The 22109-nt window shown below is 30.0% G+C and overlaps 4 protein-coding genes across 4 annotated transcripts; 3 read left to right on the forward strand and 1 right to left on the reverse strand.

Moving 5' to 3' along the window:
* Window positions 1-1596: 1596 nt before the first annotated feature.
* Phum_PHUM210130 (lupus la ribonucleoprotein, putative) lies at window positions 1597-3502 on the forward strand (the record flags this gene model as incomplete). Its single annotated transcript, XM_002425528.1, has 2 exons — window positions 1597-3420; window positions 3485-3502. The coding sequence occupies 2 exons, from the start codon at window positions 1597-1599 to the stop codon at window positions 3500-3502; spliced, it is 1842 nt and encodes a 613-aa protein (XP_002425573.1).
* A 3089-nt stretch (window positions 3503-6591) lies between these two features.
* Window positions 6592-9404, forward strand: Phum_PHUM210140 (zinc finger protein, putative; the record flags this gene model as incomplete). The annotated part of the gene is made up of 2 exons (XM_002425529.1): window positions 6592-6618; window positions 6966-9404. 2 exons carry the CDS (start codon window positions 6592-6594, stop codon window positions 9402-9404), a joined length of 2466 nt encoding a protein of 821 aa, XP_002425574.1.
* Window positions 9405-9951: 547 nt separating this feature from the next.
* Window positions 9952-10751, forward strand: Phum_PHUM210150 (uncharacterized protein; the record flags this gene model as incomplete). Its single annotated transcript, XM_002425530.1, has 4 exons — window positions 9952-10002; window positions 10082-10234; window positions 10314-10461; window positions 10534-10751. 4 exons carry the CDS (start codon window positions 9952-9954, stop codon window positions 10749-10751), a joined length of 570 nt encoding a protein of 189 aa, XP_002425575.1.
* Window positions 10752-11344: 593 nt separating this feature from the next.
* Phum_PHUM210160 (Chondroitin sulfate proteoglycan 4 precursor, putative) lies at window positions 11345-21425 on the reverse strand (the record flags this gene model as incomplete). Its single annotated transcript, XM_002425531.1, has 19 exons — window positions 11345-13294; window positions 13371-13789; window positions 13880-14035; window positions 14107-14299; window positions 14384-14701; window positions 14802-14987; window positions 15072-15222; window positions 15307-16676; window positions 16758-17041; window positions 17126-17210; window positions 17288-17527; window positions 17612-17809; window positions 17913-18173; window positions 18256-18542; window positions 18626-18936; window positions 19013-19318; window positions 19667-19809; window positions 21116-21279; window positions 21404-21425. Coding segments are annotated over 19 exons (7044 nt in total), but the record flags the coding sequence as incomplete, so codon positions are not given.
* Between the last annotated feature and the right edge of the window lie 684 nt (window positions 21426-22109).

Below are 22109 nucleotides of genomic sequence, written 5' to 3' on the forward strand. Positions count from 1 at the left end.
TTTCTTTTTTTTTTTTAAAGAACAAAGAGTCGAACAAAAAAACATCTATGTGATCCAACTTCTTTCCTCCAAAATTTAAACCCCCCCTCCCTCCCCCCAAAAAACAACGCAAAAATCACGAGAAAAAAAATAAAAATTAGGGTTTTAATATTATAGATATCCGACACTGACCTCTACCATTTACGTATATTTTTTTTTTTAAACGTAGTAGTTATAAAACAGGAAACTGGAAAATTAAATGATTTTATTTCCTAAAAGATAAAATACATATTAATAATAATAATTATAATAATAATAAAATAAATCGCCGTAAAAAAAAAAAAAAGTTTTAATAGTGTTATTTAATCATAGAGTTTTCCCGCAGAAAACGTAATTATTTAATAAAAAAAAAAAAAAAAATTTTATTGGAAGTTGTTTACGTAAAATGTTTGACAATATCCTTGTCCTATTTTCAAAAATGTATAAAGTTCTGTGTGTGCGTGTGCGTGTGTGTGTGTGTGTGTGTGTATTTGAGTGAAAAAAATATATTTTTCATATTTCAGTCTCTTCCGGGCAATCAAACTCATCAAGGCCCTTTTTACGGTTGTCTTGTGTTATTTTCCACAATCAAGGATGTTTAATAACTTCCCCGTTAGAAAAAAAAAAACATTTTCCATGTGTTTCCCCTCGAATTATTTGCGTTTTTAATAAATACCAACATTTAAAAACAAAAAAAAAATTTTTTAAGTCTTCTTTTGCATAAAAAAATTATTAAAATTAATTAAAATTATGTTTTTTCATTATGACACGACCGCCTCCGTTTTATTTAAATTATTATTGTTATTATTAATATTAATATTTATAATTAATGAATTATATCTAAACATGTAATATAAAACCTGCAATTAAAATTTAATTTTCATAATATACCTGTGACGTATATTTATGAATGGATAACAGTCGCGAAATTAAAAATTTAAATAAAAATAATTTTGTTTAAATTTTTAAAAAGAAAATTTATATCGGAAAATTCTATCACGAGTTTTTTTTTTTTTTATTACTATTTCCGATTTTCATAATCAAAGTCATCCAGTTTTCTTCCTTCCGAATTTTTTTTTTATTTTTTCTTTTTATCCGTAAGTTAAACATTATTTTTTCTTTTTACATTACGAGACATTTAACTTGCTAATGTTTATAAAAGACTTGAATTGACATTGAAAAGTTTATAGTTTAATTTGTTTTGCACGGACGCAGAGCCCACACTCGGCGTGTTTTTCTTTTTTTTTTTTCATCGTAATCGAATCGCGATTTTCCATGTGCTTGTCTAAAAGTTATAGAAAAGCTTCGGAAAGGATTGTTAGTAAATAATAATAATAAAGAAAGAAAATAAGAAAAAAATTAATTTTAAAAAACGTGAGTTTCAAATAAAAATTTTAATCCGTTTTGAAAAAACGTTTTTTTTTTTTTTTTTATTATTATTATTAGTATTATGTAAAATGACCGTTTTATTTAAATTTTTTTAACGGTTTTTTTTTTTTAAACGGTGAAGTATATTTTAAAAATTATTATTATTATTTATTTTTAATAAAAAGTGTTTGAGTGTGAATTATATAAAATATGTCTTGTGAAATTGATAAATCTGTCATTTTTGATAAACAAGAATTATTAGGAAAAGAACTTGAAACGATTGAAGAATCCGACATTAAAACCTACGATTTAAATAATAAAGAAATAACAAATTTGAAAAATTTATCCAAGCAGGAAAGTGTCGATAGCAACACGGATAGTGACGTTTGTTTAAATTACGACAGCGCACAAAGTGACATGGAACAAAAAATAAAAACAGAAGAAAAAAAACAATGTGGTACCGAAAATGAAACGACGGATAGTGGAAGTGATGATGCTGGTACCAGCGAAAAAGATTCCGGATGCGAAACAACCGGATTTAAAGAAAAAGGAAACGTTATCGATAAGAATAAAAAGGAAGAAGAAGAAGATGAAGAAGAATCTCCATTTGAACCTCCCGATGATGATTTGGTAAAAAGGATCGTGGCACAAGTTGAATTTTATTTTTCCGACGAAAACATAGCCAAGGATGCTTTCCTTTTAAAACACGTCAGAAGAAACAAAGAAGGTTATGTATCGTTAAAATTAATATCTAGTTTTAAAAGAGTTAAACATTTGGCAAAAGACTGGAGGGTGGTAGCCTACTCTTTACAAAAATCCACAAAGTTGGAAGTAAACGAAGCTAAAACCAAATTGAGAAGAGTGGATCCACTTCCTCCGTTCGATCAAACCACGCCATCTCGTACAATTGTCGTTATTAACTTACCCATGGATAAACCGACAATAGAAAACGTTGCTGAAATTTTCCGAGAATTTGGAGAAATCGCACTTATAAGAATATTAAGACCTGGAAGTTCCATACCTGCAGACGTACGCTCATTTGCCAACAAGCATCCTGAAATGAATGGAACAACATCTGCGTTAATTGAATTCGATAGAACGGAATCTGCCAAATTAGCCATTGATCGGATGAATGACGAATACCGAGGAGGAAGTCACGATATGAAAATAATTGAATTGAATGCACCCCCGAGTGAAAAAAAGAAAAGAATGCAAAATAAAAAGACTGTGGTTAATAAATTTATGGAAGGTGAACTTTCTTCATCTTGTCCAAGCGGTTCAGAAACAGAAGATGCAAAATTTTATTCAAGGAGATCATCATCTCCGCACCCGCTGAGAGGAGCCGACATACCAAGATTACAAAGAAGATTTTCGGCTAATCGAGTTATGGAATCGAATTTCGTTTGTCCCGATTCGTACCGAGATAGACCTTCTTGTAGTTGTTGTAAACACTGTGAAAGAAGGTACTCAAGTTCGGGCTCCGGTTACGATTCTCCCGTACCGAGCGGTTATCGTCGATATTCACTCAATAAAGAAATTCAGGAAAACGGATATCAAATCCCGGCATTAAGACGACTCTCTGGATTCGATGGATCCTGTTGCTTTTTAAGAAGATGCAGTCACGATTCCGTATCCGGTTCGGATAGTTCTGGTTCTTATACCCGTTCTATTGATCTCGGACGAAGATTTAGCCGTGATTCGATATCTAGCACCGAAAGCGGATTGCAAAGACGTTTTAGTCGTGACAGTTTGCCATCGGAAAATATAACAAATTACCGTAGATTAAGCAGGGATTCCGTAGGATCCGATGTTTTCGCTCCGCCATTTTTATCGAGAAATAATTCGAGGGATTTGGTAGATTTACCGAGGAGATCATCATTCGGTTCTCCTGGAAATTGCAATTATCATCCTCTAATGCATTCGAACAGTCGGACATCGTTCGGACCTCAATCCGTTTGTACGTCTAATTGTTCTCCACACATACCTGAAAACGTTATACGCATGCCTAAGGGACCTGACGGATCAAAAGGCTTTGTTAACACCCAATAAAATAAAAAAAAAGATAATGATAATAAATATTATCAACAAATGTCATTAGTTCATTACACTTCAATGACGTCAATATTTATTTTTCTCCGAACTAAATAATTTTCTTTTTTTTTTATCATTTAACCTAATTTTTACGCGTCGATTAAATCGGGTACCTGAAAAAGGTCAAATAAAATTTTTTCCTCTTTCTCAATCCCTTTCTAATACTTTTGAATATATTACGGTAATAAAAAATTTTTAACAATTTTTTTCTTTTGCCACGTTTTCATTCGTTTATTAATTAATTTTTCATTAAGACTCGAATAAACATTTCAAACATTTTTTTTTCCTTTTTTCCTTTTTCTTTTTTTGCAATAACATGATCGAAGTATGTGTGTACGTGTGTGTGACCCCGAACAATATTACTGATGACTTTGTCAAAAAAAAAAAAAATAAATTGCAATTAAATTTTTTAATTTATTAACTTTTTTTTAGGGCGTGTGTTGGTGTAAAAAAAAAACTTTTCTTTTTTTCTTTCCTTTTTTTTTTTTTTTTACTCAAGGTAATCCTTTTGAAATTTGTTTTGTTGATTAATTCGGTAAAAAAAAAAATAAACAAATAAATAAAAGGATTCGTTTATTTTTTTAGACAGTTATTAATTATACAAATTATTATTATTATTATTTTATTTATAGTTATTTAAGGGTATGTAACTTAATTTTTAACCGTTTATTTGTTAATGTTAAATCGTTCATTTTAAATATTATTATTATTATTTTATTAGAAAAAAAATTAGTTGATAGACATTACTTAAATAATGTGATAATGTATCGCGCCATATTTAAAATATTATTATTATTATTATTATTATTAATATAAATTTTTAGATTTAAGTAAAATATATCACATTAAGTTTCTGTTTTTTTTTTTTTTTTTTCGAGTAGTTTTAATTAAATTGTTTGTAAAAAATTATTTAAATATTTTATTATTTTTTTTTTAATAGGGGAAGGGGAGGGTAGGGGAGGGAGAAGAGGGGGTGTGAGAAAAAAAAATCGTTTCAAAATGAAAAGCATGATCTGTGATACTTGTAAGAATGAATGTGATTATTTAAAATAATTTAAAAAAAAAAAATTTTTACACAGTCATGATGATTTATTTTATTTATTAAATAAATCATTTTAATTAATTGTTTGTAATCGCCATCATGAAATAATGTATTTATTATTATTATTATTTTTAAAATTTTCTTTAAGGTATAAATAAATTTATTATTTCAATGAAAAATTGATTCGTGTGCCAAACAAAATAATACTAAAAAAATTTTTTTTTTAAATAAGGGTTATGGGTTATTTATTTATAAATAATATACATAAATATATTGTAATTAATTCATTATTATTATTATTATTTAACCTTAAATTTTTTTTTTATTATCCTGATTTAAAAAAAAAACGTTTTGTTTGTAACGTTAATGAACGAATGAATGAATGAATTTTTTTCTTTAATAAGTTTTTATTATTGAATACATAATAATCACTTTCACTCATTTAAAGAAAAAAATAATAATGATAATACCTTCAATAAGAGAAATTAATAGATTTATGTGAAGGATTTTAAATAACAAAAGTTTTTTTTTTTTATAAATCATTTAAGGAAAAAGAAAGACAGATATTAATTTTTTTTTTTAAATAAAAACTGACAGCTTCTATCACTTGTAAACCTTGTCACTCTTATACAATTAAAAGGTTGGCGGTACTGGAAAAAAAAAAATTTTTTTTTTTTATAATTTCGTACGGCTAAGGAACCGTTGGCAAAAAATTATAAAAAAAAAAAGAAAACTAAAAACAAATGACGACCACACAACATTTAAAGATTGCTCCTATTAAAAACAACGACACTGACCTAATTCAACAATTTTATAGTGATTTGAAGAGTGTACCTGGAAAAACCGAAGGTCGATTGGGGAGGGAGGTCCCCTTGCCTTTATTACAGATATCAGGTTTTGAATTTATAATTTTTTTAAATTTAATAATATATTTAAAATCGAAAGGTTTCGTTTTATGCAATGAGTGTTTGAAAGGAGGTAAGGGAATGAAATGGGGGGATTTTAGGGATTCATATTGTTTTTATACCCGAGACTGTTTCCGAATAACAAACAATTCAAAGTACGAGGTTAATTAAATTGTCAAGAACTCACGAACCGGAAATTATAAAATTTTTTATTTGTATTGTGTACCTGAAACTGTTTTGTTCCTACCTTCGACTTCATGACCTTTTCATCACGTATTGAAGTATATTTATTAATATGTTTTATTTAAATGCGAAATAACAACTTCCTGTAGTAATATGAAGGTGGATTTTTAAGGTGAGCAAGTGTTCCGATTTTTAACAAAAACCTTTGAATATAAAAAATTTTTCGTTATATATATAGCCTTCCCTTGATAAATTGCCATTATTGTTTTATTTTTTATTTAAATGAAGATTTTTTATAACTATTCATGCGGAAATAGGCTATGAGGAAGTGAAAACAAAATAATAATAAAACTTTTTTTTTTTTTTTTGTTTTCCAGCAAGACAGGTTGTCAATTTTTTATTGATTTATTTTTAACCGTGACTACTGTTTTCATTTTTCTTTTTTTTATATCCCAAAAGGCAATTTATAATATTATAAATAAAAACAAAAACAAAAGTTGCTACCAGAAATTATACTTTCTTTAACCTAACAATAATTAAAAGAGTTTTTTTGAAGTTTTTTATATTATTTATTATTTTTTCTAGCTAATTATCGGATAATTAACGATAAATGGTTTTTAATTACTTTGAAAAAAAGCATTAATTACTTACATATAATTAATTATACGCTCTGAAATCATTTTTTTTTTAAATATAATATCAAATACTAAATTTCTTAAATATTTTAACGTTTTCTTCTTCTCGAGTTATAGATAAAAAATCGAGTTGAAAAAACGATTAATCGAAAGCTCGAGTTCTCGATAATCACAAAAACGAGTCAATGGTGGTTGGAACATACACTCTACATGTTATTAAATTTGAAATACATCAAATTTATTTTTACTTATTTAATTTATATTCTTACCTAATTAAATTTTTTTATTTTTATTTTAGTAAAAAGACGTAATCACATAAAGCTAGTATATATCATTTTTTTTTATAAAAATGGACTTAAATACAATTAAAAAACAAGTAAGATCAGGACACAAAAATTTAATATGATTAAATACTTTAATTTATTTTTATTTTTTTAAAATAGTAAAAATTGATTAAATTTTTTAAAGAAAATTTAAATTTTTCAACTGGTCGAAATTGATTTGATAATTTTAAATAAATACATAAGTAAACAAAATGAAAAAGACAAGTACCAATTAAATTATTAATTTTTGAAATTATTTTAATATTTTAAATTTTGGTTTTTTACTTTTTTATTACTCCATTTAACAGTAATTTAGGTTAGGTAGCCTAAAATATATATTAATACAGTGACTGATATTTATTAAGATTATTTTTTTCAAATATAGTACCTTTTGTTACAGGTACAAGCAATGTTGCAGTCTGTTCTCTCTTTAGACTCAACAGGTCGAACAGAAGTAATGGGATATTTAAAAGAATGTGCTTTAAATTATGGTTTAGTCATTCCCAATGAAAAAGAAGGAATTAACTGTAATAATATTACAAAGTCATACAGTTCAGACGATAATGTTTCTACGATTTGTCAAATCGAAAACACTCCTACAATCGAAGACAAAAACTGTGATTCTAATAGTGATGAATGTAATTTGGTGGATAATGACATGTGTTCAAATTTGAATGAAAGTGAAATTCTACATGATAATGTAAATTTTAATAATTTTACTCAATTACTTAAAGATGTTGATAATGATATTACGAGTAGTTCTCTCATTGAAAAGACAAACGTAAAAGAGTGCCTTAATGAAAATGAAAATGTAGAAAAACACCAAAATTCGAATAATCAAACATTAATTTCTGACAAAATGGATTCAACTAAATCAATAAATTATAAAAATTTATTAAATGATAAAAAAGAAAATAAATTATTAAAAAAGAAGCCTGCTAGGAAAAAAAGACATGTCGATACTGATTATGTAGAAAATGAAAATAGTATATTTAAATGTCCTGGATGTATGACTACATGCGAGACTAAATCGGCTTTGTTGCAGCATTTTACAACTCATGGCAAATCTCCCTTATCGTGTAAATTATGTAGATCAACATTTAACAGTATTTTATTATTTTGGAAGCATCAGAAAAAAAAAGAATGCAAATTATCATTGTTAAAATGTTCCGAATGTGATGAAAAATTTAAGTATCGAAGACATTATTTAAAACACATATTGGGTCATAATGATAATAATTGTAGGTACTGCGAAGAAAAATTTAGCACGTGGGCACTTTATAAAAATCATTTAAAAGAAAAACATCCGGATATTAAAATGGAAAGGGATTTAATACCTTGCAGATTTTGTGCCATGAGTTTTCGACGTCATTTAGGTTTATACAATCATTATCAAGTAGAACATTCCAAAGGGAAATTTGTTTGTTTGTCCTGCGGTTTGTTACTGCCTACAAAAGAAAAATTTAAAGAGCATTCGCTTGTTCACGAATCCGAAAAAATTTGGAAATGTAAAATATGTAAAATGAAGTTTTACAGGAGGCAACAATTATTGTTTCACGTTTCGGTTCACAAATCGGGTACTTATAAATGCTTGACTTGCGACATAACGGTAACTTCAAAAGTTGATTTGTACAAGCACAAAAAAGATGGTCACGAAGTTAAAGGTCCAGAACCGAAATTCGAATGCGAAATATGTCATAAAGTATTTAAAAAAAATGTCGTTTTAAAAAATCACATGGCGACTCATTCATTGGAAAAAAAATATTATTGTAAATATTGCGTGAAGAGTTTTAGAACCATGGACGCATTGCAAAAACATGAGAAAAGGAAATCGCATTTTGAAAAAGCCAAGATAATACTCCCCGAGAGCAAGTACGAAAAAGTTTACGAAGATAAATTAATATGCGAAAGCTGTGGAAAACAATACAAAACTCAACGTGAATTGACGTGGCACTTGAGAGTTCACAAGAGCATTTACGAATGTGACGAATGCAAGAAAACATTTACGTTGAAAGTTAATTTGACCAAACACATACGATTGCACAGGAATAAAGTTTGCGTCGTTTGCGAATTGTGCGGCAATACTTTCAATCAATTATCAGCATTGAACGAACACATATTAATGAAACATTCGGATGTGCGAAATGCCGAGTGTCAAGTGTGCAAAAAAAAATTCAAGAGAAAAAGCGAATTGAACAGGCACATGAGAATACACGAGCAAAAAAGGCCGTTCGTGTGTTTTTGCGGCACGGCTTTCAAACAATCGAGTCACTTGCAAACCCATTACAAAACGTTTCACGAGAAAAACAATCATCATCAAAACAATTTGATGCAACCTGAAAATTTTCCCCAACATCCGGGAAACGGAGGAGTTTACGACGGAACGATAAACGATCGTTCGAAATCGCAAATGTACGTCAGCAACGGCGACGAACAAGGCGGAGGAGAATTATTATCCCTCGAAAACCTCGAAACGGATTTCAGGAATGCGAATACGTTCGACGAAATACAAGTGAACGGAAATCTCGAAACGAACGCATACGGATTAAGGTACCCGCACGAGGGAGACATGGATCCGATAAACGTGACTTACGAAGAACTCAATTTCGATTCGGGTCAATCGGATAAAAGGGAATTAGTTTTCACAACGTCTCCTGCCATAGATTTGAGCATGGTCACAATATCGGAAGTTGTAGAAAATGGAATGACACTCGAAGAGGAAAGGGAAATCGTGGAATCAGTGGAATCATTCAACAAACTTCCGGACGATGCATCCAATTTACAATTGGTTAATTTAAGCGATCACATTGTTCAAGAATATTTATTAAACCTTCCGTGAAATTTTCCGCATTCGTTCAAAATGGCGGGTGAGTCGACTCTCACTCTCTCTCTTTTTTTTTTTTCAAAATTTTTCGGTTTGCTTTCATTTAATTCCTTTGATTAATTTTCAGGTCGTATTAAAAAAAAAGATGGCGGCGTATTTCACGTTCAAAATATTATTTTCAAAATGAATCGTAATAATTAAATTAACGAAAAAACATTAAAAAATTTCACGGACAAATTTTATACAAAAAAAAAAAAAACGTTAAATTTAACTAACCGTTCGTTCGAAATTGAAAATCCACCGACACCACGTTCGCATCCATCGACAATTTTCTATTACCCCATTCGTGGACCACGCCCATTTTTTGACCTTAATACAAAAAAAAAAAAAAAAAAAACAGAAAACATCATCTAAGTTAACCTAACAAAAGCGAACGTGTGTAATACATGTTAAAACATAAGTGAACGTTTTTCTCTCTCTCTCATTCTCTCTCTCTCTCCTTTTTTTTTTTTTTTTTTTTTTTTTTTTGTTTAAATGAATAATAATAAAATTGAATCGAAAGATGGGAAATAAATTTGTGACGTTTACCGAAGATCAATTGGAAGATTATCAGGTAATTATTATTTATAATGTTGAGGGGGTTAATTTTTCATCGTCGCCATCACGTAATCGTTTATTTTTTTGTGTGTAAGGATTGTACATTTTTCACGAGGAAAGAAATATTAAGAGTGCACAAAAGGTTTCGGGAAATAAATCCGGATGTCGTGCCTAAAACCATGACAAAAAACGAACCCGTGACCGTTTTGGTGTCGATGGAAGAAGTACTCAAATTGCCAGAGCTTAGAGTAAGTTAAGGTTCAGGTTTTGAAAGGGTTCGTTTTTTTTTTTTAAGATGATTGATTAATTTTTTTTTTTTTTTTGAAGGAAAATCCTTTCAGGCAAAGAATCTGTGAAGTTTTTTCAAACGACGGAAAGGGAAATCTCACGTTCGAAGATTTTCTAGATCTTTTGTCCGTTTTTAGTGAACACGCACCGAGAGACATAAAAGTTTTTTACGCTTTTAAAATATACGGTACGTACCTACTCGCGTAGGTCCTAATCCACGTAGGTCGAATACCTTTGAAGGAATGATTTGACATTGCAGATTTCGACGGAGATCAACACATCGGACATAAAGATTTAGAACTTGCTTTGCGTTTGTTAACGAGAAACGAACTCACACCTGAAGAAATTTCTCAGGTATGTGAAAAAGTCATAGAGGAATCCGACGTTGACGGAGATGGTAAACTTTCATTTATGGAATTTGAACACGTGATAACGAGAGCTCCTGAATTTTTGAGTACATTTCATATAAGAATGTAAATTGAAAAATGAAAATTAAAAAAGTTTTTAACGGAAATTTTATTATTATTATTATTATTATTATTATTATTATTTCTTTTTTGTTGCCGAGTGTCAAATCGAGTGTCGAAGAGGAAATCGAGCGTAACCCGATGTGAAATCGAAAAATTACGAAAGAAAAAAAAACTCGAATCGAATCGTATCGATTTATAATCGAATGATTAAAAATATAAAGATGGCGAATAAATGATTAGGGAATAAGAAAGAAGGGGAAGTAATTAAAAAAAAAAAATTTTTTTTTAAATTTATTATTCAGGTTCCATTTAATGAGCTTTATACCTTAGATCGGTACTTTTTTTTTGTATAAATTTTTTTTTTTTTTTCCAATCGTAATTTAAATTACAAATGGCGGTTTAATTATTATTATTATTATTGTCTGAGTAAAAAAAAATAATTAATAAAAAATTTTTTTTTTTTTTTTAAATTGATTTCAGTCTCTCGTTTACACGTACATAATAAATTTTTTTTTTTTTTTCGCGATAAATATAATTCACTTAATAACAAAAACAAGAAGAGAAAGAGAAAAAAAAAAAAAAAAAAAACAAAATTTACATTCATACCCAATATTGATTTCTCCTAAGCATAGGATTAATAGTTCTGTGAGGATATCCGGTTTCGGACGTGTCGTAACTGCTCCAATCTTCGACGGGATCATCCGATATCCCGTATGGATACCGAGCGTTGATTTCCAAATCCGAACTCGTTATTGAATCCACAGGACCTATGGGTATGACTTTACATTGTGGTATCGAATTTGGAGTTGAGCCGTTTGATGACGTAAAATTTTTTATTCTTCCAGTGGAGGGCATCAAATCGTCCGGCGGACGGGGCAAGGGTAAAGGACCCTGTAAATCTTGTTTATTTGATTTTCTTTCTTCGCTTTTAACCGTTCGACACCTCACGATAATGACAACTATTATTGCTAAAAACAACACTCCCACAATCATACCTAATATTAATAAATAGTCACTTTTTATATTCGGACTCGCAACTCTTATGCCGCCATCTTGACTTATAGGATTTTTCGATGCCGGCATTTTAGGATGTTGTTGGGATATGGCGTCTATTGAATTCACCGATAGATTTGTTTCAGGTACGACTTTAAATTTTAATTCAACTTTTGCAGGTTGAAATATTGATGCGACCAATTGTAAAATCATCAAATCGTCCAAACCGTATATTTCATCCGCCATTATTGATTTTTTCGTGACGTAATAAATGACACCGCTTTTGAGTTCTTCGTGCGAAAACCTACCGATTTCTTTTTCTTTAATGTTTTTCTTTTCTCCCGAACTCCTTATTATTTTTTTCAATCTTCCCAATCTTGGTTTTTTAATAACTTCGTATACTGGATTACTATTGGTAACTTTAGCTAAAGGCGACGCGTCCAAAACCGATAATCCCAAACGATTTTTGGTACCGACGATCGGCGTGAATATACCCGTTATTATCAAAGGTTTGATAACGACGTTGATTTCGACTCTGGGTGGATTTTCTACTTCGATTATCCAACCCCCGAGTTGAAAAGAATCACCCGGAGCCGACATGACCGTTTGCATGTACATTACTTTTTTATTTTCCAAATCGTTTTGTGTGAAAAAATTCGATGGTACGTCGCCCAAATAAATGACGCCATTTTTTGGACTTTTCGTTACGTTGTATTTGACGTTACCGACATCTCCGTTCGTATCGATTTGAAAATTATCGGGCGTGACGAGTGCGACACTAGAACACTGTTGCAAATAAACAGGATTCGAACTCGTTATGTTTAATATCAAAGGCAAAACTTGTATGTTGAAAACGGTGTAAGTCGGATTGAATTTACCGTCGGACACTCTAAAATAAAAACTCGTGGGTTGTATAGAACCCGAATGATGATAAACCACCCTTCCCGAATTAATGTCCTCTTGAGTGAATCGTCCGCTTAAATCTAAATTATTCGTGTCGTTTCTCAAAACGGAAACGGTACCCTGCGAAGGACCGTTTATTATATCGTAAACGATATCTTCGGGTGACGTGTCGGCATCTTCGGTGAGTAAATCGTGTTTGGTCAATACGTATTTTTGTCCTTCGACAACCGTCAAATGAGGAGATAGTGTTATTATTGAAAAAGGTTGATCGTTAACCGGTATTATTTTAACGGGGATTGTTACGTTACATAAAAGTACGTCACCGGGTTCGAGGTATATCCAAAAATTAATTTCGTCGCGTAACGTATCCGAATTATCGTGCCTGTAAATTATTTCTCCCATGTTTAATTGATTTTGGGAAAATATTGTGACGTTGCACTCGGACCTGTAGCATATTTGACCGTGCGTAGGTTTTTTAAACAAATGAATTTGAATAGTAGGAGATTCCAAACCGGCTTGAATTGTTAAAAACGATATTAATTCATTCGTGTTGATTCGAATTGTTTTCGAATCACCTTCTTTCACTTCGACCGTTGAAATGTCTAGAAAGTGATCGAGTCCTCCGGAAGAAACGGAAATGTTTATACTAAAAATCTAAAAATTTGTTTTAAGTTTTAAAATATTGGCAATACTGAAACTTAAAATGAAATTTGTTTTATTTATATCGTACCTGTTCGACTAACGCGTGAGTGAATTCTGCGTGCACGTCAAATTCGAAATTATCTTGTGCGTAAAAATTTCTAAATTTTTTCGTATGATGATACCATATTTTTGTATCGTTAACATCCGATTGAGTAAATCTATCTACTTCCACGAAATTATTTTTCTCATCTTTTAAAACTAATTTTCCCAATTCCGGTTTTTTCCTTATCCAATAAGTTATAGAATTACCTCTCGAACTCGTGTGATCTGACGTCACCGACAGCAAAAGATCTGAATTTATTGGTTTTTTCAACGTTGGAAATATTTGTAGGTTTTCATTATTGACCAAATTTATTTTAACGACTTTTGCTGTTATGTTAAAATTTATTTTTTCCGAAATTGTTTCGCCGTCGGTGAAAAAAAATTGAAATTTACCATAAAGACCGCCTGTACGGGGAGGAAAGAAAAAAAAATGGCGGAACACGTTTAATAATTATTATTAATAAATTAAATAAATTTTTTTTGATAATAATTTACCTTTGTGTAAAAATAAAATTTGACTTGAATCGATTTGCGCCTGCGTAAAATGTAAAATAGGTTTGTTAGGATTTGTTACCAGTGCCAAATGACCGGTTTTAACCGATGTTACCGTAAATAATATTTGTTCCGGTAACGTATCTTCGTCTTTTACGGCTAAAAAAAAACAATTTTTGTTTTAAAACAGTTTCAAAATACGCTCTAATAGTGTTCTAACAATCGAATACCTAAATTTTTTGATGTTATTATGGCGGAAGAACCTTCCCAAAGTTCCAAACCTTTGTTATTTACCAAATAAGGTTTTTGATCGTTTATTTCAAGAATTTTAACATTCACCGTCACAATCGTACTTTCTTTATCTTCTGTTTTACCGATTATTTTAAATTCATCTTCGATGGTTTCACTTCCGTCGTGACGATACTAAAAATACAAAACCACCCCTCCCCGATCAATAAATCCGAAGTCGAATGAAAAAAAAATGAAATAAAATAAAATTCTCATTACCTGAACGAGACCATTTTCATATTGTTGTTTAGTGAATTTTTGTATGGGCGTTTCCGGTTTTTTAAATAAATAAATAAATCCGTGTTTTGGCTTTTCAACGATATCATATTCTATGATTTTATTCTGATAATAATTATTTTGTACGGTGAATAAAGTATTCGGAAGTTGAGTGGAATCACCCTCGAGACATTCGAAACGACCGCCTTGTATGTAAATAACTTCCGGTATAACGATTATATTAAGTTCTAAACCTCGTATCCACGTTATGCCATTCGTCACGTCCATTATAATTAAATCTTTCGTTTGATTTGCGATTTCCTGTCGGCGGCAGCGGCGACAAAATAAAAAAAATTCAATTTTTCAAATTTAAAACCGGAAATAAAAAGAAAAAAAAGGGGAAAAAAATTTTTTTTCTTACCTGAACGTAATGTAAATGACGATCGTTAATTGTTGACTGTTCGAATATTTTAATTAAATTTTTCGAATCGTCTTTGCTGTCGTCTGCTGCTGTTGCTACGACGGAATCAACTTCTAAAGTACCGTAGGAAGGTTGTTTGACGACGTAGTAAATTATATCGCTCGGTGCTATGTTCGGATGCATTACCTGAATTGAAACGTTTTTTAACGTGATTATTATTATCATTATCATTATTATCATCGCTCGAAGGTAAATTAATTTTTTTATTACTTCCAAATTATTATTTGTTATCGTTATGCTCGTTGACTCTTCGACGTATAGAGTATAATTACGTGTGATGAGATCTTCCCAAAAACTCGATGGATAAATTCTTATGTTGAAAATTCTTTCTGCTGTTGTGTCTTGAGCTATGACTTGAAACCTACAAAAAAATTATTATTATTATTATTATTGTTATTTGGCGCGCTTTTTTCACACACGGGGTGACGATAATAAGAATCATTACCTGAAATAATCCTTCACGGACGAATCACCAAAATGGCTGTAGAAAACTTTTTTACGTTCTAATTCCAATTGCGTAAATGATTTTAAGGTTTCTTCTTCCGGTAAAAGCATTATGTAACCATGTTGGGGGGGTTCAATGACGTTATAAGTTATTTCGTGACTTTGAGTGTTCAGGTTCGTTTCGGAACTTAAATGTGACGTAGTTATAGGAGTGACTTTACCACTTTGAGCAATCAAATTCGTATTATTTATGAGTATGTAAGGGGGAGAAGCTTTTACTTCTAGTAAACCGTTTGCATAAAAATGTCCATCGGTTATCCACAAACCTATTTTACCATATTCCGTACCCTCGTGTTTAAATAAAATCAAATCTTTATCTAAATCATCTTGTGTGAATTCGAAAACTGGTTTTGTAGGGTCTTTAGCTAAATATAAACCTCCATTTGGTATCCCTCTTCTCGTATATATTATATCCGAGGGTTTAGTATCAATATCCGCATCAGAATATTTTAAATCTCTTCCGGTTAGAAGTTTTTCACCATTTATAACCACGTTGAAAATTTTATCAATGACTCTAACGGGTGTGTTATCGTTTTTTAATATTATATTAACGTGAAATTCTCCGACATATTGAAAATCTTCTTGTTCGTTCGATAAAGCTACAAAATTAAATCTATCGCTTCTCGTTTCCGAATCGTCGTGTACGTAGTAAACTTTTTCAGAGAATAATTCTTCGGACGTGAAATAAGATGAATTTTTACGTAAAATATTTTGTAATGAATCATCCATTATTTCCAATCGTCCGAATTGTGGTCCCTGAGTCACGTTGTACATCAAAGACGTTATAAAATTAGCACGAAGATCGAGATTCGTGGGCAAAAGAACTTGTCGACCACCTTCGTCTACCTGAAGACCTTCCAATGTAACCTGAACTTCATTTTTAAGTTTTTGATTGGGAGAATAAATAATATTTAAAATTCTCGGTGACGTTTCCGCGTTTTGAACTTTAATTTTATACACGAAATTGTCTTTTATGTGAGAATAACCTTTACGATGTAGCCTGTACCTGAACCTTTCTCTCTCTACGTCTTCCTGCGTGAAAAAATCACCGTCTTGCAAATGTTGTCTCTTATTCGTGACGAGAGACAAATACCCGTATTTCGGACCGTTAATTATTTCGTACACGATATTTTTCTTATCAGTTCTTAACGGTTTTGTGACGTATTCAAGTTCTTTTTCCGTTATCATCGCATCTTTCGTACCGTTTAAATAAATTTCTTCCAAACTTATAGGTTCGATTGATAATTTTGTAAACGTCACGCGGAAGTCGTATTCCGTTGGATTTTTTACTTGTCCCACGGAAACTTTAAACTGGAAGTAAAAAAATAAATTAAAATTTAATTTTGAATTTTTTTAAATAAAACGTTTTTTTTTTGTGTTTCCGGTTTTAACCTTGAAAAAATCATGGGATGGTGACTGATTCGTGTGTAAATATCGAATTTCTTCTCTCGATATTTGTTGACTCGTAAATTGTTCTACGACTTGCCATAATGATGATCCATTAAATGTTTCGTCGGAATTTTTTTTTTCTAAATTTATAAATCTTTGAATGACGCCATATTGAGGTAATTTTGTTATTTCGTATCGTATTTCCAATGTCGGATCTTCCGCGTTTGTAACGAAACTAAGATTTTGTCCGGTTATTTTCATAAATGATTTATGCGTTAAAATAATTCCTAAAAAAACGCAATAATCAATTTTATTTATTTATTAATTATTAATTAATTAATTAATAAAAAATTAATAAAAATTTTTTTTACCCGTGTTATTTAACAATCTTATTTCTAACGGAAATGATGATATTCTTAAAAATATCGGTGGACTTGTTTCTATGCCATCCGAAACCTTTAAATTGATAGAAAACAAAATTTTTAAATACGAAAGAATGAGAGGAAAACAAACAAACAAACAAACAAACAAACCTGTAAAGCTAAACGAGAATTTGAACTTTCTTTTCCTCTGTGAACGTAAATAATAACATTGTTGTCAACTTCCTTTTGTGTAAATGTGTCAACTTTTAATCCGGGTCTTCCGATTCTTTCCAGATAACCTTTTTCTTCCGGTTTACCTCCTTGGTTTAAAACAGTGTAAACTAAATCCGATGTCGGACTATCGGGATCTTCGGCATTTAAAAGATCTTTCGACAAAATTTTTTTAGTACCCTATTTTTAAAAATTTTTTATTTTTATTAAAAAAAAAATTACAAACAAACGAAGGATTAAAAATTTATTTATTTAAATTTTTACCTGTGCGAGTCTCAATACTTTTCCAGGACCCAATTCGAGATGTGGAGGATCGTTAACGGGTGTTATATTAACGTGTAAAACGAATCTGTGTCTTCCTTGTAGATAACCCGGAAGTAAAAATCCAGATTCCGGTGATAATTCCATATCGAATGTTATAACATCGTGATGATTTTCCGAGCCGTCATGAAGATAATAAATCTTTGGAATTTACGAGAAAAAAAAAAAAAAATTCGATTTAAAAATAAAAGAGAGAATGGGGGGGGGTGCAGGGGGGTGATTGGGGGGAAAAAGAAATAAATACTTTATCCTTGGCAACGTCTAAAAGCGTGAAAACCTGACGTGACAACCCACGTTTATCCCAATTTTCAACGGAAATCTTTCCAAATTCTGGAGGTTTTAATATTCTAAAAAGAAGACCGGAATCTCTAACGCCATATTTTCTATAATCTAAAACCACGTCGATATTATCAGTGGTTATCAATGAATTTTTTCCTTCTTCCGTAATAACCGGAACTAATTTAATTATTTCCAAATCCCTTGGCAAAGATGTTTTTGAAAATATCTTTAATTATATAAAAACAAAAATTTATTTACGGTTAAGGATTTTTATTTTATTTTATTATAAAAAAAAATTATATCGATACCTTATAATTATCAGTATATTCAGGTTTAACACACGGTGGATTATCGCATTCGCATTTAAAAGATTCTACTCCCTGTTGTATGCATATTGAATTTTCAACGCAGGGATTTTTATTACAATGATATTCCCAAACGCAATCCGGTAATAAACCAACGGTTATTTTAGCATCTGGAAAACCGGATCTTTTACCATCGAACGTGATATTTTTCAAACAACCTTTTATAGATACATCCGCGGATTTTATACCTTGTCCCAATGCTCTTGCTCTTTTATTAAGTTCCATTCCACCTTGAAAAAAAAAAAAAAAAAATCTTCCATTTTAGATAGAAAAAGGAAAAAAATTTTTTTTTTTTAAATGGCGGATTTAATACCTATGAATAAAACATCTCCGATATCTAAATCTAAATAACGATTTTCCGTCGGAGTTAATTGTAAACTCGATGATTTTTTATCAATTATTATTTCTAATATGGTCGGTGTGAAAAAAACCGTTACAGAATGCCAGTAACCGTCGGATATTGAATCATCGCTTATGAGTTCGGCTGCACCATTTCCACGATCAACGATTAATCTTATTTGACTGTCGACGATTTCAACGGCAACGTAATCCGATTTCGATGTTAATCCTGATCCGTAAAGGAGCAAACCGTTGTGATTTGATATTTTCACGTTAAAATCCCATCTGTAAAAAAAATCATCATCATTATCATTATCATTTCGCGAAATGAACGATTTTCGTGGGGAGGGGGGGTAAAAACCTCGTTCCGCTCCTCGTTATTGGATTTGGTAAAGTCATGAAGGCTCCATTTTCAACGAAACTTATTTCTTTATCGTATCCCGCTTCGAATTCTGGAGAACATGACCACGTGACACCTTGTACATCGACTTGTCCGATTCTTTCTCTTGCTTTTTTCAATACGTTTATACCGTTGTAATCGACGTGAGAAAGGCAACCTCTTAGGGACTCGTGATGACCCAAAAAAAGCTCAGTAAAATCTCCTTGACTACCGAGGAAAATTCCATAATGAATATTTAATTCGTAAAATCTTCCAGGCAGTTTTTCTCTGGAAAAATAATAATAATAATAATTATATTTTAATTAATTTTATTAATAATATAACGATTTTAATTTAATTACTATTATTATTATTATCATTAGAATTTTTTTTTTTTTAAACTCGTAATTAACTCGAAGAAATTTTTGTTTTTAAAAAAAAAAAAAAAAAAAAAAAAAAAAAAAAAGAGCCGCCATTATTTAAAATTTTTTATTTAGCGAAATGATAAAATAAAATAATTAATCATGAAGTTGAATGAAAATCGGAAACTTTTTTTAAAACAAATTATTTTTATAATGATAAAAAAAAATCAGAGCTGCCAACTGGAAAATTGTTAATAATAATAATAAAACTCACTTAGTGATATGAATGTTATCAACGACCAAAACAAATTCGGCATCTCGTCTCGTTATAAAAACTTCATGCCAATTAAGATCGTCTAATTTTAAACCTCTAGCAGACGAAATTTCCGATTCTCCAGCTCCTAAATTAATCCGAATCTATAAAAAATAAATAAAAATTTTATTACGTTCGGTAAATTCCTTTTTTTTTTTCCTTTTTTTCTTTTCCTTTGTGTAATGAAGTAAAAAATTTATATAAATTATAAAACAAAGTTTTGGAAAATAAAAGCAAAAAAAAAAAAAAAATTAATTTTCATTTGCTGCGGTCATGAGTTTGCTAACAGCTGACTCACGATTCATTAAAAAAAAAAAATTAATTTTTTTTTGTTTTTAAGGGGAGGGAGAGAGGGGAGTGAGGGGAGGGGAGGGGAAAAGAAAACAATCATTTTAAAATTATTCACACGATTTAATAATTTCCTTTTTTTTGTTTTCTTTTCTCCTTACATAAAAAAATAATTTACGCAGAATTGATTTGAAAAGTATAAAAAATATTTTCTTTCCCCTCCCTTCTCCCCCATCCCCCGAAAACAAAATCCAACAAACAACAAACGAGTCTCTTTGTAAAAAAAAAAAAAAACATTCAAAATGTACATAAACACCCACGACGACGACGACGACGACGACAAACACACGAGAATTTTCATTAAATTAAAAAAAAAATTTTAATATTATTATTATTATTATTATTAATAAATAAACTTTAATTACTTTTCCATCGACCCTCCTCTTTTTTCTCTTCCTCCTAGACCCCTCCCCTTCGTTTTTTCTTTTTCCGTTTTTTATTAAAAAAAAAAAAAAACGAAAATCGTGAAATTTTCTTTGTATAAATCAAATTTTTTTTTCCTCCTACGATAAATTAATAATAATAATTAAGTAAAGATAAAGATTTATCGATTTTAATTTTATTAATAATAATAATAATAATAAAAAAATCAATAAATAATATTTGTCGTCACATTATTCCCTCCCCTCACAATCCCCTCCTCCTTCCGACATTTTTAATTTTTCAATTAACTTTTTTAAAAAAAAAAAATTTTTTTCTCTCTCTTTTTTCCTTCCTTCCTCTCCTTTTATTCCCGTCTACTGTTCTCCGACTCGTATATTTATACACACACCTATCATTATTATTATTATCATTATCATCATTATTTTAAAATAACGGAAATAAATATAAAAAGAATCTTTATTTTTTTTACAAATGAAAACGACTACATCAAAGAAATAATTTTAAAATTTATTATAACAAGATGGCCGCGCTTATCTATTTCCGGTTTTAAAATAAAAAATACAAAACATTTTCTTTTAAATAATCGTAAATTTTTAATTTAAAAAAAAAATAATAATAATAATAAATGACGGTTTAAGAAAAGGAAAAAAAAAGAAGGATGATGATTACTGAACGTACCTTCAATTTTCCAAATTCTAAACGTATAATACAATAATCCGTTCTTCCGGCAACCAAAAGTAAAAACGAATCCGATCTTTTAGTTTTAAACCGGAAATGAATATCCGTCGTGCTTTTAGCATCCTGTAAAGGTACGTGAATGTAACTCGCACCGTAAAATGAACCTGAAATGAAAAATTTTTTAAATGGTAAAAGGAAAAAGAATAAAATTGTAATTCGTGTTGGAATAACCGGTGTAAAAGATTGTTAATGAAGGGGAAAGGGAGAAAGGGGAGACGGGGGGTTAACGAAAGGGTATTAAAAGTAATTTCTAAGAAATAATAATAATAATAATTATAGTCATTACGATTATAATTATTATTATTATTTAATCCTTTTTTTCTTTTCTTGGTCGGGGTTAATCTTTTCTAAATTTCTTTTTAAATAAGAGTTTTTAATAATAATAATAAAAAGTTGTTAAGACAAAGTTTTTAAAAGGATTTTTTTTTCCATTTTTTTTTTCCTTTTTTCCTTTTTCGAATGTAAATCTTATTGAAAATTACTCAAAGGTTAATCCTTTTTTTTTCAAATCTCGAATTTACAACAATTTATTTTTATGTAAAAATAACAATATTGATCATTCAACGTAAAAAATAAAAAATTTCTCGTGGAAATAAAAACGAACAAACAACAACAACAAACAACAATAAAATGTTAAAAGGATGGAAAAATGTTGAGTTGATAAACGGGTTAAAGGTCGTAAAGGTGAAAATACAAGATTACTTCCTTTGAGTAAGAATGATTTATTAACGGAATGCAAGAATATTCCGTTTTTTTCTTTTTTTATTTATTTATTTTACCCAGTCTCCTCCTCCTCCTCTTCCTCCTCCATGTTTGTTTTTTGTTTGTTTCAAAACATTTCGCACGCAACAAACTCTAAACAAAAAAAAAAAAAAGTTTTTCCTTGTTTAAAAAAAAAAAAAAATCCATGCGAATATTTTCCGATGGGAACGCG

This window comes from Pediculus humanus, genomic scaffold, assembly GCF_000006295.1.
Source record: "Pediculus humanus corporis 1103172107560 genomic scaffold, whole genome shotgun sequence".
NCBI lineage: Eukaryota > Metazoa > Arthropoda > Insecta > Psocodea > Pediculidae > Pediculus > Pediculus humanus.